This window comes from Canis aureus, chromosome 19 (assembly GCF_053574225.1).
Source record: "Canis aureus isolate CA01 chromosome 19, VMU_Caureus_v.1.0, whole genome shotgun sequence".
Taxonomy (NCBI): Eukaryota; Metazoa; Chordata; class Mammalia; order Carnivora; family Canidae; genus Canis; species Canis aureus.
In genome coordinates this window covers 47,454,042-47,473,133 of record NC_135629.1, presented here as the reverse complement: position 1 = coordinate 47,473,133, position 19,092 = coordinate 47,454,042, and the positions used below count along the sequence as shown (strand labels likewise).

General features: G+C 47.7%; 2 protein-coding genes across 4 annotated transcripts in view; both read left to right on the top strand.

Annotated features, from left to right (window-relative positions):
* Positions 1–7,609: 7,609 nt before the first annotated feature.
* Positions 7,610–13,166, top strand: FAM32A (family with sequence similarity 32 member A). Of its 2 annotated transcripts, XM_077859557.1 has the most exons (5): positions 7,610–7,759; positions 7,880–8,021; positions 11,587–11,640; positions 11,944–12,026; positions 12,542–13,166. In XM_077859557.1, the coding sequence occupies exons 1-4, from the start codon at positions 7,686–7,688 to the stop codon at positions 12,010–12,012; spliced, it is 339 nt and encodes a 112-aa protein (XP_077715683.1). In that variant the 5' UTR covers positions 7,610–7,685; the 3' UTR covers positions 12,013–12,026; positions 12,542–13,166. The 2 variants fall into 2 exon arrangements, with proteins under 2 accessions (XP_077715683.1, XP_077715682.1); XM_077859556.1 differs by lacking the exon at positions 12,542–13,166 and having other exon boundaries at positions 11,944–12,201.
* Positions 13,167–15,493: 2,327 nt separating this feature from the next.
* The window catches only part of AP1M1 (adaptor related protein complex 1 subunit mu 1), a 28,605-nt gene continuing 25,006 nt past the window's right edge, over positions 15,494–19,092 (top strand). For both annotated transcript variants that reach the window (XM_077859554.1, XM_077859555.1), the window contains exon 1: positions 15,494–15,653. In XM_077859554.1, coding sequence (XP_077715680.1) covers positions 15,612–15,653 — 42 coding nt within the window. In that variant the 5' untranslated portion in view covers positions 15,494–15,611. The remainder of the gene's footprint in view (positions 15,654–19,092) is intronic.

Here is a 19,092-nt window from a genome sequence, read left to right as displayed (position 1 = left end):
CCACCCAGGGATCCCCTAGACTCCTGATCTTAAGTCTGTTTTGTTTTATTTGATTTTGATTTTTTGGTCTTCTTTTTTTTTTTTTTTTTTTTTTTTCCGTAACCTTGATAGTCCTGAAGAGTGCCAGCTAGGTACTTTGTAGAATGTCCCTTAATTTGATATGTCTGGTGTTTTCTCATGATTGAAATGGAGTTTGGGTTTTATTTTGGGGGGGGGAAGACCTCAGAAGTCCTCATCGCATCATACCTGGAGTTACTTGATAGCTACCTGAAGTCACCAACAATGTTGACCTTGAACTCTTGGGTAAGGCAGTGTTTTCCCTGTATTTCCACCCTCTGGTAACTGTTTTCCCTTTCCATACTCTATTCTTTGGAAACAATGCAAATTGTCTTAAAGAAATGCTCCTTATCAGGGTCCTCTATGGCACAGAGAAGGATGTTATCAACACTTATAGTTGGAAAGTGATTTCTATGAGTATGTGTATTCTCTGTGTATGAAGATGTTTAGAAAACCCTACTGAGTTATTGTATTTTCTTTGTATGTATACCAAAGAGTAGTATATAATAAAAAATCTGTCTATTTAAAGCTCAAGAGTCTTTAAGTGGATATAAAGTTAAAAATTTAAGTAAGCAAAAGCACAGGAATTTGGCACAATTCCTCTCTTAGAACATAAATTATCAATGCGAGCAGTATTGCTCCTAAGGTGGTGAAAAATGGTTCAGGAGTGGGTGGGGAGAACATGAAAAAAACTTAGATATTTCAATGGTTTGTGGCCCTCCAAAGCTCATCCTTCTTGACACAAATTTATTATATGGGATTTAACCTTTCTCCTTAAATTTAATTAAGTTCTCTTTAGGGGCTGTTCTCTTTAAGAGATGATAATGAAAAAAAAGTTGAAAAATGCCGTCATAGAGGTTTATAAAATAGTGGCACAATGGATGGCCTCAGGCCATGTGACATAAGCAAGGATGGAACACTTGGCATAGGTCGGATTACAGTTTGTGCCTCAGTTTCCCTACCTGTAAAATCAGGATGGTTCGTGTGACAGGATGGCTGTGGGAATAAATGACCCATATAAATCCATATAAAGCATTAGCTGTTGTTAACAGCAGCAGCAGCACTTTATAAAGGTGGAAAGGGAAGGTCAGAGAGGTCAAGCTACTTCCTGCAGGGCACACAGCCTTGGAAGTGCCAGAGAGGAGCTTCAAACCTGCTAGGTGGGCTGGGGAAGAAGAGCTCTCCCCCGCTGAGTCTGTCCTATTCGTCCCTGAGGAGCTGATTCTGTCAAGGATCACCCCATCAGCAACCCTGCCCCGGCCGGTAGCACCAGGAAACCCATTCTCTGTGGACGCTAAGGGTTGAGCCGACGAGCTGGAGAATTGAGCAGTCGCTTGCTGCCCCCTTCAGGCAGAAGTGGAAATGTCAGGCACCCAGCCCTCTGGCCTGAGTTAGGGGGATGCTTGCTTCTCTGGAGCTTCTACAATCCTTCAAGTCTTTGGCACAATTTGGGCATTAGCAGTCTAAATTAAAATGCACAAATGTACATAATCTTGAGCCCAGAAATTGCACTACTACAGAATCAGGCCACTTGCAGAAGTGACCTGAGATCTGTGGGCATGTAGATGGGCTTTGGTTAGGGAGTGCCTCACTCAGCCACAGGACATCCAGCGTTTGAGGAAGGTGAGTGGAGGTAACGGGGCCTTGTAAAGAGCTTCAAGACGTTTTGATAATGACGGAGCCCACGTCAAGCTCCCGGTTTAGCGCGGAGTCTGCTGGAGAGTTCTCTCTCTCCTTCTGTCCCTCCCCCTACTTGGGTGCACTTTCTCTCTCTCCAAAATAAATTTTTAAAATCTTAAAAAAAAAAAAAAGACATTTTGCTGGGGCTTCTGGGTGGCTCAGTTAAGTGTCTACCCTTGGCTTGGGTCCTGATCCCAGAGTCTTGGGATCGAGTCCCATGTCAGGCTCCCTGCTCAGCGGGGAGTCTGCTTCTCCCTCTCCCTCCAGCCCCACTCATGCTCACTCTCACTATCTGTCTCTCAAATAAATAAATAAAAATCCGAAAAAAAGACATTTTGCTAAATGAAAACTGAGGACAGAAATAAAAGAACATTGCGCAGATGTACAAATGTTGGCATACACACTTTCGTGCTGAAAAATACACAAATGAAATTGTTAATCATTCTGAAAAGAGGTGAGAAGGGAAGTTTCTACTTTTTTGTTTTCTTCTAACTATTTTTGTACTGTGCGGTTTTCTCACACAGGCCTGCGCGCATATATATATATATATATATATATATATATATATATATATATAATGTTAGCAATGGATTATGGAAATTTGGAGGTTCTTTTCTGTTTCTCTCAGTATTAACTCAACATACAAAAGCATATACGGATGGGAGAAGTTCAGTAATAAAGCAAGTATAGAATAAAATCCCATTCTTAAAATGTATTTATTTATTTATTTATTTGAGAGCAAGAGAGAAGGGACAGAGGGAGAGAGAGAGAGAGAGAGAATCCCAAGCAGACCATGCTCAGCAGGGAGCCCAACTCAAGACTCCATCCCATGACCCTGAGATCATAACCAGAGCCAAAATTAGGAGTCGGACGCCTAATGGACTGAGCCATCCAGTTATCCCAAATCTCATTTTATTTTTAAAATTACAGATAGTAAGAGAAACCAATTAGAAATAGAGAAATCGGGTGGGGGGTGGGAGTGAATGGGTGACGGGCACTGGGGGTTATTCTGTATGTTAGTAAATTGAACACCAATAAAAAATAAATTTAAAAAAATAAAAATAAAAATAAAAATTAGACTGAGAAAAATAAATAAATAAATAAATAAATAAATAAATAATAAAAAAAGTAAAAAAAAGAAATAGAGAAATCAAAACTACAATATATTATTTCTGGGTGAGAGTGATTACTGTTTTCTTTGGGCTTCTCAGTACTTTTCCAATGACACATTCTGCAATTAATGTTTGCAATTCTCAGCAAGATACTAGCCAATAGGATCCAACAGTACATTAAGTAAATTATTCACCATGACCAAGTAGGATTTATCTATGGGACACAAGGCTGGTTCAACACTCATAAAACAATCAATGTGATTCATCATATCAACAAGAGAAAAACCAAGAACCATATGATCCTCTCATTAGATGCAGAGAAAGCATTTGACAAAATGCAGCATCCATTCCTGATCAAAACTCTTCAGAGTGTAGGGATAGAGGGAACATTCCTCAACATCTTAAAAGCCATCTACAAAAAGCCCACAGCAAATATCATTTTCAATGGGGAAGCACTGGGAGCCTTTCCCCTAAGATCAGGAACAAGACAGGGATGTCCACTCTCACCACTGCTATTCAACATAGTACTAGAAGTCCTAGCCTCAGCAATCAGGCAACAAAAAGACATTAAAGACATTCAAATTGGCAAAGAAGAAGTCAAACTCTCCCTCTTTGCCGATGACATGATACTCTACATAGAAAACCCAAAAGCCTCCACCCCAAGATTGCTAGAACTCATACAGCAATTCGGTAGCTTGGCAGGATACAAAATCAATGCCCAGAAATCAGTGGCATTTCTATACACTAACAATGAGACTGAAGAAAGAGAAATTAAGGAGTCAATCCCATTTACAATTGCACCCAAAAGCATAAGATACCTAGGAATAAACCTAACCAAAGAGGTAAAGGATCTATACCCTAAAAACTATAGAACACTTCTGAAAGAAATTGAGGAAGACACAAAGAGATGGAAAAATATTCCATGCTCATGGATTGGCAGAATTAATATTGTGAAAATGTCAATGTTACCCAGGGCAATTTACAGTTTAATGCAATCCCTATCAAAATACCATGGACTTTCTTCAGAGAGTTGGAACAAATTATTTTAAGGTTTGTGTGGAATCAGAAAAGACCCCAAATATCCAGGGGAATTTTAAAAAAGAAAACCATAGCTGGGGGCATCACCATGCCAGATTTCACGTTGTACTACAAAGCTGTGGTCATCAAGACAGTGTGGTACTGGCACAAAAACAGACACATAGATCAATGGAACAGAATAGAGAATCCAGAAGTGGACCCTCAACTTTATGATCAACTAATATTCGATAAAAGAGGAAAGACTATCCACTGGAAGAAAGACAGTCTCTTCAATAAATGGTGCTGGGAAAATTGGACATCCACATGCAGAAGAATGAAACTAGACCACTCTCTTGCACCATACACAAAGATAAACTCAAAATGGATGAAAGATCTAAATGTGACACAAGATTCCATCAAAATGCTAGAGGAGAACACAGGCAACACCCTTTTTGAACTCGGCCACAGCAACTTCTTGCAAGATACATCCACGAAGGCAAAAGAAACAAAAGCAAAAATGAACTATTGGGACTTCATCAAGATAAGAAGCTTTTGCACAGCAAAGGATACAGTCAACAAAAGTAAAAGACAACCTACAGAATGGGAGAAGATATTTGCAAATGACGTATCAGATAAAGGGCTAGTTTCCAAGTTCTATAAAGAACTTATTAAACTCAACACCAAAGAAACAAACAATCCAATCATGAAATGGGCAAAAGACATGAACAGAAATCTCACAGAGGAAGACATAGACATGGCCAACATGCACATGAGAAAATGCTCTGCATCACTTGCCATCAGGGAAATACAAATCCAAACCACAATGAGATACCACCTCACACCAGTGAGAATGGGGAACATTAACAAGGTAGGAAACCACAAATGTTGGAGAGGATGCGGAGAAAAGGGAACCCTCTTACACTGTTGGTGGGAATGTGAACTGGTGCAGCCACTCTGGAAAACTGTGTGGAGGTTCCTCAAAGAGTTGAAAATAGACCTGCCCTACGACCCAGCAATTGCACTGTTGAGGATTTACCCCAAAGATACAGATGCAGTGAAAAGCCGAGACACCTGCACCCCGATGTTTCTAGCAGCAATGTCCATAATAGCCAAACTGTGGAAGGAGCCTCGGTGTCCATCGAAAGATGAATGGAAAAAAAAAAAAAGAAAGATGAATGGATAAAGAAGATGTGGTCTATGTATACAATGGAATATTACTCAGCCATTAGAAATGACAAATACCCACCATTTGCTTCAACGTGGATGGAACTGGAGGGTATTATGCTGAGTGAAGTAAGTCAATCGGAGAAGGACAAACATTATATGGTCTCATTCATTTGGGGAATATAAATAATAGTGAAAGGGAATATAAGGGAAGGGAGAAGAAATGTGTGGGAAATATCAGAAAGGGAGACAGAACATAAAGACTCCTAACTCTGGGAAACGAACTAGGGGTGGTGGAAGGGGAGGAGGGTGGGGGGTGGGAGTGAATGGGTGACGGGCACTGAGGGGGGCACTTGACGGGATGAGCACTGGGTGTTATTCTGTAAGTTGGCAAATTGAACACCAATAAAAAATAAATTTATTATAAAAAGTGGAAAAAATTAATGTTTGTATATCTTTTGTAATCAGATAAAAATAAATAGACGCACAACATTGTGAATGTATTTATTGCCAATGAGTTGCACAGTTTAAAGTGGTTACAATGGTAAATTTTATTTTTGCGTATTTTACCCTTTTGGTTATTGCAAGGTTACTTTCCTTTATGTGATAGCAGGGATCTGTCCAGCAGAGAACCTACCCAGTGTTGATCAGAGAATTCCTGGATGACTGGTTTAAGATTTCATTTCTGAAGAGCCAAAACTGTAATGAAGTTAAGTCTCTGTTCGGTAACGTGGGGATTAGTATAAGGCATTTTAGGCAATGTTGCCTTATTTTTTTAATGTGTATATCCCAGCTAAGGAAAAGGTGAGACTATTCCTACCAAATCAAGGTCCAGAACTTCCACATATTGAATTGAGACCTATGTACTACATAAAGTGACAATAGTACTATATATCACATAAAAAATGAGAGAAAAGCTATAGGGCCTGACAGCATTTTCACCCAGACTCTGAAGAGGATGACTCACACTGAGAAATATAATGCTTAAAAAAAAAAAAAAGGGAAACATAATGCTTAAAATGATAGAAGGAAACAAAAAATAGAAATGTTTTGGGGCACTTGGGTGGCTCAGTTGGTTAAGCATCTGTCTTTGGCTCGGGTCATGATCTCAGGGTCTTGGAATTGAGCCCCATGTTGGGCTTCCCACTCAGTGGGCTTCCAGTCAGCTTCTCCCTCTGTTTCAGTACATCCTATGCAACTATTTTCTCTTATCAAACCTTCAAAACAGAGTGACTGAGACTCAACATTTTATAATGAGAAAAACCAAACCTTGCTACTATTCTACTTCAAGTAATGCAGGCATCAGGAGTGACCCCAAGAGAACGAAACCTGTGTTTATTCAAAGACTTATATACTGATGTTCACAGCATCTCCATTCATTAGGGATCCAAACTGGAAACAACTCAGGTGTCCAACCACAAGTGAGTGGATTTTTTAAAAATCTAATATATTTATACAATGGAGTCTCACATTGGGCTCCCGGCAGGGAACCTGCTTCTCCCTCTGCCTATGTCTTTGTATTTCTCATGAATAAATAGGTAACATCTTTTTTTTTAAAAAAAAAGAACTCTAGCTCAAAAGAACATCTATAAAGCCATGTATGTGAAACTTTTACAGAAGACAAATCTAATCTATAGTGAGAGAAAATAGATTTGGAGTTGCCTGGGGAGAATGATGGGCTTAGGGGTTAAGTGGGAAGGGTAACAAGGGACTTTGTGTTGGTGGAATGTTCTAGATCTTGATTGTGGAGATCAATACATGGGTGTGTAAACATGATGATATTCATCAAAGGATACAATTAAAACGAATGTATTTTACTGCTTATAAATTATACTCCATAGGATGTATTTTTAAAAATTTCTTTCAAACGCAATTGACATCCATTTCACAGAATAATATTATCATTCATCAAAATTGGGAAAAAAAAAAAAAACTAGTAAGTACTGATGAGGTTTACAAAATTAGGTTATCTATTAAACTCTCCAGCAGGCCTAGTTGGCTCAGTCAGTAGAACACGCTCTTGATCTTGGGATTGTGAGTTCAAGCCCCACAATGGGTGTAGGGATTACAAAAAAAAAAAACTCTGAAACAAACAAAAAAACCCAACTCTCAAAATACAGCAGTAAAATAGAACATAACATCCAAGTGCACACAAAATACGCAAGAGAACACTGTGTTTTAGGAAATGGGGATTTCCGTTGCACAGGGGACTCCTGATTTCAGCTCAGGTCCTGGGATGGAGGCCCAAAGTGGGCTGCATGCAAAGCGAGGAGTGCCCTTGAGATTCTGCCTCTCCCTCTGCCCCTTCCGCTACTAGAGTGCACTCCCTCTTTCAAATAAATAAATACATCTTTAAAAAAGAAGGAGAAGAAAGAAAGAAATGGGAGAACTTTCAAAACAGCTTTGCAGACCCAGGTGGCTCAAGCCCAGAGAAACCTGAAGTGCCTGTCAAAGCCGGAAGTGTGGCAGGAGACCGGATGCAAAGGATGAGGTCCAATCACACTCCACAACCGGAAAGTGTGGCGCCAGATGCCAAGAGCGCAGGCGCAACCCCTAGCTCAACCAATCAAGACGAAGTGAGGCGGGCATTCGGATGCAAATAGGGCACTCAAACCGGAAGTGTGGCAGTTTACCTACGGAAAAGCAAGAGGGATCATGGCGGCCTACGAGCAGGTTCAGAAGGGGCCCCTGAAACTAAAAGGCGTTGCAGAGCTCGGTGTGACCAAGCGGTGAGTCCCCGAGAGCACTGCAAAACCTTGTCTTCTGCCCCCTTAAGCCTCATCTAGAGTCCTCGAGCTCTTGCCCCCCTGATCCGCCCTCACCTCCTCTCCCCGCTTCTCCCCTCCCAGGAAGAAGAAAAAGAAGGACAAAGACAAGGCGAAACTCTTGGAAGCGATGGGAACGAGCAAAAAGAACGAGGAGGAGAAGCGGCGAGGCCTGGACAAGCGAACCCCTGCCCAGGCGGCCTTCGAGAAGATGCAGGAGAAGCGGGTAAGGCGGGTGGGGAAGCTGGGGATGCCCCGCGCAGCAGGTCTGGGTCTCCGGAGGTGGATGGAGAGGCAGAGCCGGTGGACTCGAACTTGGGGTCAGACCCGGGCCTCTCGGAGCGGTAGTGAGCGGTCAGTGAGACCTTAACTCTGAGTCCGCGGTTGGCGGAGCTCCGAGGACAGGAAGCGCCCCGCCAGAGTGGATGGCAGAGGAGAAAGCTAGAACTGGCGTTGAAAGGCCAGACCCGGGGACCGGTTTTGGATTCCAGCGCAGTTTCTCATTTGCCCGGTGACACAGGGCTAATGACTCATCTTCTTCCTGCCTCAACTTACCTATCTGTAGGGGTCAGGAGAGTGCTTTCTCCTAAAAGGGATGGGAACTTCAGATGAAGTCATGCAGATACAGCACTTGGTACTCGGTCTGGCATAAAATCAGTGCTCAGTTGATGTTAGCTGTTGATACTAAATGGTCATGCTTCCGGCTATAAGTTTTCACAAAGTCTGTTTCCATGATGACTTTGGCAGGCTCATATAGGTTGTATTTGTACCTTACATCCACTCCCGAGAAGATTTTTGGCAGTGTTTGAAGACATTGCTGTTTATTAAAACTTCAGGGTGTGTTGATTGGGGGTAGTGCTACTGGTATCTAGTGGGATAGGGCCAGGGATACTGCTTAGCATCCTACAGTAATGAAGACAGCACCCCCCTCCTCCCCCACACACACACCCATAGCAAAAATGATCTGGCCCAAAATGTCAGGTGTCCAAGCTGAAAAACCCTAACCCTCGTCTGGGTGATTTGGTCCAGTAACATCAGGAAGGGTTGACTCATCACTCTCAGGCTTAATTGAGTCATTAAAAAAGAAAAGAAAAAGGTGAGATTCACTGGCTTTGACAAGACAGAGGGTTCTATTCTGTCTCTACCGTTTCTTGGTGGTGGTGTAACGGGCAGGTTGGTTAACCTCCCACATCTCATTTTCTTTGACTGTAAAGTGGGGCTGAAGTCCTTACCTAAGAGGTTTGTGGAGAGGATCTAACAAGTGAGTGCACTTAAGTTCCTTCCCTGAGGTTATAGTCCCTGGCTGGGCTGGGATGTTACTCCTAGAGTGGGAGTGGGGGAGAGTAACCAGCAGCTCAGAATAGGACAGTAATAGTGGAAGCAATGGAAGATACCAGCTTTGGGATTGATTTTGCAGCAAGAACAGCAGGATTAGTTGATGGATTGGGTGTGGGCCAGGAAATGAGGAATGACCAAGATTTTTGGTGGCAAGTGACGAGTAAATGAAGGTGCTGTTTAATGCAATAGGAAGGACAGCAGGTAAAGCAGGTTTCTAAAGCAGGGCATCAAGACCTTGGTTTTAGAGAACGCTTGAATGTTCAAATGGCTGTTAGAAATTCAAATGGAGAATTCTTGTGGACACCTTGATACCTGAATCTGCAATTTGGAGGAGGGGTCTGGCCTCTCTTGCAAATATCCCAGAATTGCTGTGGGACTGGATGAGATCCTCTGGGGAGGCACAGTGACAGAGATGAGGCCTAGGATCTGAAATTGCAAAGGTTCATGGGAAGGAGAAAAACCGAGTGTGTGTCCTTAGGAGCCGAGTGGAGAAAGTGTTTTAAGGAGGAAGTGATGACCAGTGTCATGCTATCAAGAGGTCTTATGAGCCCCAAGAGCTCTTAGTTGGCATTTGGGATGAGGAGGAAGAGAGGCTGATTAGAGGGGATCCAAGGGAAGGTGGGGAAAGGCAGAAGTAGAGACAAGATGCAGAAAGATGCAGGGCTGATGCAGGGCTGTCTTGGGGGCAGCCCTGGTGGCGCAGTGGTTTAGCGCCGCCTTTGGCCCAGGGTGTGATCCTGGAGACCTGGGATCGAGTCCCATGTCAGGCTGTCTGCATGGAGCCTGCTTCTCCTTCTCCCTCTGCCTCTCTCTGTCTCTGTCTCTCATGAATAAATAAATAAGTAATCTTTAAAAAAAAAAAAAGAACTCTTGGGAGATCTACCAAGAGGAATAGACAAATGAACCTGTAGCTGGCATTGAGAACTGGAAGTAATGCTGTGGGTTTTGTTTGAACCAGGAGAGAGATGCCAGAAAGTATGGGTAAAGGTAGGTGGGATTGGGAAATTCAGATTCCCTTGTGGAAGGATGTTTAAGCACAGTGAGTGCAAAGGCTGGACAGCTCTTAGAAGAAGGGCCCGTGGGGCAGGGCCCCAGCCTGAAGGGTTAGGGCTTGGCATCTCCAACCGCATCACCCACTGTGCACAGTGGTCCTCATTTTCTCTGTCTGTGAAGGAGGGGTGGCGACAGTACCCAAGACACCCTGGGAACTTGGTGCATAGAAGGCGGAGAGGGAAGGCAGAGCCTTACCGAGGGCCTGGCATTGGTGGCAGCTAGTCAAGTCAGTGTGGCCTCTTGTAAGGAGGCACAGGTCTCAGGCTCACAGCAGCAGGAAGAGGCAGGGATGGGAGCCAGCTGGATGCAGAGGAAAATGAGGCAGAAAATGAGATGAGGGACAGGGAGGAACAGCTAGGTGGTGGCTGACAGGGTCATCTCATGCTTCTGTAGATTGACTCGGCTCAGCTGGATAGTTCTTTTCCTTCCCTCACTTGGAATCTGTGCAGTCAGGTGGCAGCTCAGGTTGGACGACCAACTGGGCTGGAACATCTAAGATAGCTTCACCATCACATGTCTAGATGCCTTGTCGTTCCTCCCGTGGCCTCTCTCCCCATGTATGGTATGGTCCTCAGACTTCCTGCATGGTGGCTGGCTTCCCAAGAACACAAAGCCAAAGGCTGCTGGGTCTTAGGGCTTCAGCCCAGCACAGGCACTGCATTCTGTTAAGTAAGCTGAGTCACGGGGCCAGCCCGGAGTCATTATGGAAGAGAACTGCACTAGGGCACGAATACCAGGCAGCATGGGTCGTGGGGGGACCACCAAAGTCAGCCATAGTCACCTCGTCAGTAAATGTAGAGCCAGGTGTAGCCCCAGGTTTGTCTGGCTCTGCGTCCCATGCTCTTAACTCTCACTAGCTACCATCGGGTGTTGGGCATGAGGAGTAAGGCAGGTCGTGGTGGTGCAGGATACATATTCTACAGTCATACTTACCAAAGTGATCTGGATCTTGTAGCCCTCATGGCATGCGTCACCAGCACCTACTCCCTTGAGCTCCTACCATCTGTTCAGCCCTTCACCTTCCTCATTTTTCATCCTTCTTCAGACCCCATCTGAAACTTTATTTTCTGCAAAATGGGAATGCAGTCAATTGCCCAGGGGTGTAGAAAGCACACATAAAGCTCCCAGCAGAGTCGACTCAAGTCAGCGCTAGTACATTTCTTGCCACTCTGACCGAAAGGCAGCCCACCTGGATTCCTGGTGGGATATGTTGTGGTTGCATGTCCCTGTCGGACCAGTCTGAGTAGAATTAAGGGAGGGGAAAGATATATACCCTGAGACCTCCAGCCGTTCTAAGTGTGAGAGCTAAGCTAAGTTGGTGGGGGCATCCATCTTCCACCCCATATTGCCTGGGCTGGATCAAGTGTGTGAACTCACCTCCATTTCTCTCCTGTCTTCAGCAAATGGAAAGGATCCTAAAGAAAGCATCTAAAACCCACAAGCAGAGAGTGGAGGTAAGTCACATGCCCATGCAGAAGACCAGGCTATGTAGGGTCCGAGTTGGGCCCAGAGGCTAGGAGCCTGGCAGAGGGAGCCATTGGAGTGTTGGGGTCAGCGGGATGGGGGTACTCAATAGAAGCAACGCCTCCCCTCTGAATCATTTAAGGATGAGCCCAGGGTTCAAAGGTGGGTGGCTTTGGGAGGAGGGGGCTCATTGAGGAGAGGCAGGATAGTGGAGAAGTGGGGGTGGGCAGCACCACACAACCCTTGTGCCCTGTCTGAGGCAGTGCTGATGTGGTTTTTCTTGGCTTCCCCAGGACTTCAACAGACACTTGGACACCCTTACGGAGCATTATGACATTCCCAAAGTCAGCTGGACGAAGTAGCCTCCTCACCCAGGGTATGCAGTGGCATCGAGGGGAATTGGAAGGCAAAGTTAAGGTTCTGTTTGGTGCCTTTGGTATTTTCTAGAAACATTCTTTTACACACACCCTTGCGTTTTCTGCTGAGACAGATGCTTTCCAAAGCAGTGTGCCCTCTTGCTGGAACTTGATTAAAGTAAGACTGTTCTTTTACTCCATTTCAGTTTGTTGGTAGCATAGAAGGTAAACTTTTTTAATTTGGACTGGAAATTTTGTACAGGTTTATTTAGAGATTAAGGTTATTTCTGTGTCACATACAGAAAAGCATCTTTACCCCCAAGTTGCATCTCATTCTGACAGTCATCCAGCTAGCTGTCTTTACCGGGATGAAACGGACCCCAGAGGATAAGGAGTTAATGCCAGCATGGACTCCAGAGGATAAGGAGCTAATGCCAGCACAGCCTGAGCTTACAGACCCCACGGGGCCTGCGGGGCCTGTGTGAGCTGTCCTCCCAAGCACCCTTTAGCTTGGGGCTTATTCTCTTCCTTCCAGAGCCTAGGGAAGCCACTTAAACCTTCATGGCCTTCAGAATGCCTCCTCAGCCACCTGGTGTGTGAGACAATGCAGCCTGGGAAGCAGAAGAATCGCCAAATGCAAGGATATAGTACATACCTTGTCCCTGTCTGAGCAGCCTGTAGCCGGCACGCAGTCTCCCCCCAGGGTCCCCATTCCAGACATGTCTAGAGGGTATCGCCGTGGCAGACTTCGTTAATCAAGCACAGCATCCCTTTGTAATGGACCCAGACACAGCCTGCCTCACTACCCTCAACCCTAGGCTCTAAGCAGTCCCCACGTTTATTCAGAGTTGGCAGAGAACATGTAGCCTGCTTGGTGTTTCTGGCCTAAGGACACCTCAGGGGTGACAGGACCTGGGCGGAGCCCCAGCACCAAGAGTACAGTCAAAGGGGATGACGGAGGTCCTGGTGCTGGAGAGCCCTGATCTCTGAGGACCTGTGTTATAACTGCGTGATGAGGATCAAACCATATATACTACTGGGAGGAAGACTGTTGACCTAGGTAATGGCAGAGTAGTAAAGTCAAAAGAGAAAAACCAAGTGTTGGGTTTGGGGCTGTCACGTATGAACAAAATAAAGCAAAAAATAATTGTTAAATAGAAGTTTGAGTGTCTTAATTATATGCTATTTGATTACCACTAGAAATGCTGCTTTTGGGGATTATTGCACATGTAGAATGTGCATACTGCAAAGTGACTGTTCACCCTCAACTTGGAAAGAATTAGGTGACCTGTTTTTCCACCTGTGGCTTGCAGCCCATCCAAGAGGTAATGTACTCTCATTAATGGTGGTTCTTTAGGCAGGTTCCCCCACTGTCTAGCAGAAAGGCTAGACACTTGGCGGCCTTTTCCATCCATGAGCCAGCAGCTGGGTTTGTGAGCTTGGTGGGATGCTGTGAAAAGCCATTGTCCGTATGCTGGAAGATAGATCTTCCACCTCCCTGCCTACCCAGTCTAAAGCTGAATGACTTAAAACAGCAGGATTTCTCTTCTGTGGGTTAACTGCTAGGCTGGATGGTTCTAGGCCATGTGGAGTAGTTCACTTGTGTGTTGACTTGCCATGAGCCAGCAGCCGGGTTTGTGAGCTTGGTGGGATGCTGTGAAAAGCCATTGTCCGTATGCTGGAAGATAGATCTTCCACCTCCCTGCCTACCCAGTCTAAAGCTGAATGACTTAAAACAGCAGGATTTCTCTTCTGTGGGTTAACTGCTAGGCTGGATGGTTCTAGGCCATGTGGAGTAGTTCACTTGTGTGTTGACTTGCCTGGGGCCAGAAGGTCCTCCTTCAGAACCTCTGTGTAGCCTATCCCCTTGGCCAACACAAGTCACATTGCCAAACCCCATCAGGGAGAGAACTCCACGGGCAAGAACACCAGGAGACGTGGTTGAATGGAGGCCATCACTTAGTCTACCACAGTGTTTCTCAGACTCTTGTGGATGTTAGACCCTGTTGGGAGCATTAAGAATGAACTGATGCTGCCTGGGGTGGGGTTCAGTCATTGAGATTTTTAAAAGCTCCTCAGAGGACCCCAATAGGCAGCAAAGCCTGAGAAACCCTGGTCTACCACAGCAGGTCTGGTCTTTTCTGAGATGCTGCGGAGGTCGAATCTGGCTTACACATTAAGTGTAAACGCCAAGGATGACATTCAGATGTGATTTGAATTCCCCACACACACACATGGAAAAAGGAGGATACGAGTCATTTTGTGTAAACGGTTTACCGCGATGGTGCTTTTGGTGCTTGGGAGTCTTCCTCCCTCCAAAAGACTTTTGTCCAATTTGTACTCCTAGCCCTGCCCCCCTCAGTACTGATTTTAAACATCTAAATATTGCCTAGAGCAAGCCTGAAAGGAAATGCTCCATAATGAGAGGGGTCACCTCTCCAGGGTGGTTTTTCTTTTTGTCTTAGGCTTTTTGGCATTTCCTTAGTTTTCAGTGAGGTGTATAATTTTGTAATTTTCAAAAGACCTGTTTTCCTACAACATTGAAATAATTTGGGCAAACCATGAGGCTAGGCATAAGAGAGTGCAGTACAAGACATTGTCAAAACTCTCCCAGATGTTTCGTGGAGCCCAGTAGTCTTAAAATATTCCCGTTTTCTCCTCTGGATTTTCTTGCACTTCATCTCTATCCAAAGCAGAGTGTGTATATAATCAAAAGCCATATTTCAAAACCCCAAAGGAGGTAGGAGGGGAAGGTTAAAAGTCGGAGGCAGGCAGCCTGAGTAAATGGGACTGATGCTGCAGGGTTGGGGTCCCCAGAGCATTGTGCTGGTTCCCTGGGACAACGTGGAGGCATTTCCCACAGCCCGAGTATTCATAAAAGCAATGAGATACTCCGCTGCTTCAGCAGGGGACACAGTTGGCATCACCCACTGCAGTCACTACAGAAAGAAGTGCTTTTCGCTAGGATTCGGTGGGGCGTAGTTTTCAGGTCATTCCAGGCAATCAACAGGCACTGACGAGGGTTGACACTGACAGGTGACAGGTAGTGACTGTCGATAAGGCCCGACTGCCATTCAGGGTTGGGCTTCTCTCCGAGTGACCGCCACCTTCCTCTTCCCCCTCCCCCGTAAAGCGTTGTCACAACTGGTAACTTTATTTGTTCCTAGAGTCCCCCACCGGACTCTGAGTGTCATGGGGCTGGGCCCAAGGTGAGTTCCACAACCGGTGCGTCACCTCCCTGGGACCCCGGAGGCGGGGCAGGGTTTCCAGCGGGCCTGGCAGCCAGCGAGTGCGCCGCTTCGGTCGGCCCCGCCCGGCTCCGCTCGGCCAAGCTCGGCCCCGCCCCTCTGGGCCTTACTTCCGGGACGCTTGACGCCGGAGCGGGAAATAAGGTCACATCGGGCGTATCGCGCCTGCGCGCACTCCGCCTCGCGCCTGCGCCTTTCCGGCAGCCCCTCCCCGACCGGACATAACGGTCCGCGCGCGGCTCCCCGGACCGGAAGTGGAGGCGAACTGTCGCGGGGCGCGCCCGGCCTTGCTCAACGCCCGGCAGTCCCCGCCGTCGCCGCCGCCCTCGGCAGCTGCCGAGGCTTCCCGCAGCCGTCATGTCCGCCAGCGCCGTCTACGTGCTGGACCTAAAGGGCAAGGTACGTATGGCTCCCCACCCTTCCCGTTGCCAGGCAACCGGTGGGGCCTCGCCCCCTGGGGGGACCCACCCTGTTGCTAGGTAACTGGCCAATGGGACCCACCCTAGTCTTAGGCAAAGAGGCTGCTGGGCCTCACCTGAGGGCCCCACCCTGTTGCTAAGTAACTAGGCGGGGGCTTCGATCCACGAGCCGCGCCCTGTCGCCAGGTAACACAGCTGCATGACCCCCTCCGCCCTCCACTGTGCGCCGGGTGCTCCCGCCTCGTAGGGGCATCGGGAAACCCGAGGCGGCGGCAGGGACGGGCCGCAGCCGTCCGGGAAGCCAGGACTGGCGCTCAGGGGCTGTGCGACCCTTGGCCGGAGGTGGCGAGGCGTGTCGGGGACAGCGCGCCCTCGGGCCAGCCCCGCCCTCTTTACCCGGCTATTTCATCTTGGCAGTCCCGGCTAGAATTTCTTAACGTTTGGTGTGACACTGAGTTACAGGGTTAAGTGAAGTGGGTGGTGGGAGGGCCATTTTACAGAGGGGGAAGCTGAGGCACAGGCAGGCAACCTGCCCAAGGTCACCCCAGCCATAGAATGGCGGGTCTAGGAGTCAGCTGATATTTGGGGAGCACCTACTAAGTGCTGCACGGGGTGCTTAGTCTTGGGCCACCTTTGGTGAGCAAAATTGGGAGTCGTCGTGGAGCTCGCAGCCTGGTGAGAGAAAGGGACACTGATCTCAGAAAGCACAAATCAATGTCAGTTGCCCTACTAGAGCAGTGAGGTTGTAATAGGAGACTATGCCTGGACCGGGGGGTCAGGGAGGGCTTCCGGGAGGCAGTGACAGATCTGAAGGAAGAGTTGCACACGACTAGGACCCAGGTGCCTTTCCCAGGGGACTCTGGGAAAACTTCTTAAAGGAGGGGGTCTCAGAGCCTTTCCAAGTGGGCTGCTGCCTTTCCCCGAGTCCGTCCTGGCTAGAAGGCAAGTGAGTATTGGCCTCTTGATCTGGGAGTCACAGGAACGGCAGCAACAACGCTAACAAGTCCTGCACAGATCCCTGGGAGAGAGGTGGACGTTGGGCCTCGCGGAGCAGGCAGGAGTTAGCTCAGAAGCAGTGGGGAGTGAAGACGTGAAGTGGCTATCCCTTCCTGCCCCCACTCCCAGGGTACCCCACCCTAGCACTTTCCGAGAGTTCCTTGAGTGGGTCGCCTGCTCTGGATGCCGCCCAAAGTCAACAGCTAGTGAGGCCCAGTGCTGGGCTCCCTTTCCCAGCCCTCAGGCAAGGGAAGACACAGGGCACCCCAGGGGCTGAGTGTGTGCAGCATTCCAGAGTGCCTGGAGCTCCTGTTCTTCCTTCCACCCTGGCCACCGTGTCCGCAGAGTTCCCAAAGGCTGCCTTATCTCAATCTCTCATTCCTTGAGCAAACATTTCATGAGCACCTTGCATGCACCAAGCCCAGTGCTGACTACCTCACTGTGACTGTGCAGGTAGGGCTGAGTTCAAAACCCATCTCTGCTGCTTAGTTGTGTGACCTCAGGCAAGTACCTTTTCCTCTCTGAGCCTTGTTTTCCTCACTGCTCGCACAGGCTGGTTATGGTGTTATTGGACAAACTCTCTGAGCGAACGTTTGAGACAGGCTAGCACCTCGCATGGCCCACGGTCCTTGTTAACCCCATTGAGGACCTCAAGGTCTAGTAGGGGAGACACATGGAAGCTGGCAGATCCAAATGATCAGATCTAGGTAGATTGCAGGGGCATGGACACAGCCCCAGGTAATACAGTTGCCAGCCTCAGTTTTGGCTGCAGATGAAAAGCAGTTACAGAAGTCTTCCTGGAGGAGGGAGTTCTCCAGAGCTGGGAGCAGACCAGGTATTAGGTGGGCCAGGAGGCATCGCAGTTGGCCCGAGGGATCAGAGCAGCCTGCTGGGGCTGGCAGGTGAAAACCTGGGTAATGCTGGAGCCTAGAGGGTGACACCAGGAGGGCCATGGGTGGTTGAGAATGTCCCCATGGGTATGAGAAACAGAGAGGACCAGTGTGATCCTGGAAAGGAGGAGATTGTAGCCTGGGAGGAGCATGAGCAGACCTGCCTTTTGGGAAGCTCCCAGGGCAGCCATGGGCTTGCCTCTCATCCCCAGCAACCATCGTGCTATTTATTACTCCATTCCCCATGGACCTCAGGTTTTGAAAGGACCTTTTGTGCAGACTATATTTAATAAAAGGTAAGGTAGTAGCACAGTAAGAAATTCATGACCACAAGCCAGCCAGCCAGTGCCTTGGATCACCAAGGAAACCAGCATGGCCATGTTGAGCTGCTACAAAGCCCTCCACCGACACTTTGCCCTTATCTTTCTTGTTTCTCTGCAGCTTCTGACACCACTGCCACACTCCTCAGTGGGCTTCCATTGGCCTCCTGAGGCACTGCTCTCTCTCGTTTTGCCCCTTTCTGTCACCGTCTCCTGGCCCCTCCTCTGGGATGTTGGCTCCTCTGGCTTAGGCCTATGGGTCCCACCCTCACTGTCCCTCTCCTTGGGTGGGTTTTGATTCAAGTCAGTGTGCAGGGAACTCAAGTTTGTACCGTAGTCCACAGTACTCACCTGGAGATCCATCGTTCTCAGGGACATCTCGGAGGTCCCACAGCTGCCACAAATCTGGCATTTCCCAAAATGAACTCGCTGCCGCCCCAGGCCTGCTCTCCTCATCTCAGTGAATGACGCCACTGTCCACGTGCCTGCCCTCATTGGAGACCTGGGTATTCTCCTGGCCTTTTTCTCCTCACCACCACGTTCACTCCACAAACATTCCCTGAGCACCCCCTGGAGTCAGGCTCTGTTGTGGGTGCTGGGACATAGCCCTCAACAAGTTGGAAGTGGTCCCTGTTCTTTGAGTGTTCGACTCTGGTAGGGGGAACAGACCATAAAAGAAGATAGAGATTATAGTGAACCAGTGTTGTGGGCACTGAAGGACAAGTGGAGTTGGGGTATGATCTCTCTGGCAGGGCAAGCAAGGAAGACTTTTTGGAGGAGGTGCCATCTGAGGTGAGGCATGAGAAGTTAGAAGAGGCCAAGGCATTCTGGGCAGAGGGAACTGCAAGTACAAAGGCCTGGAGGCAGGAGTAGGTGTGGATGGCTCACAGAGTGGCTAGGGGACCAGGATGGCTGAAATGGAATGACCTGGGGTGGAACAGTGGGAGGGGGGGTGGGGGTGGGGCGAGATGAATGGAGAGGCATTGGCAGGGCCATGAAGAACCAGTTTGTCCTGGGGTTCAACTTGTAGTTTGTTTTCAGACACTTTCAGCAGGGAGAACCTTCTGTTGAAGGAGACCCCTCTTGCTTTTTGTGGGAAAGGAACTGTGGGGATCAAGAGCAACCATAGGGGCAGCGGTTTGTCACCGCCGCCGCGTTGCCTGCCTTCCTTCAATCTGTCCTGTCCCCTGCCTTTGTCTTCTCATCTGGGACC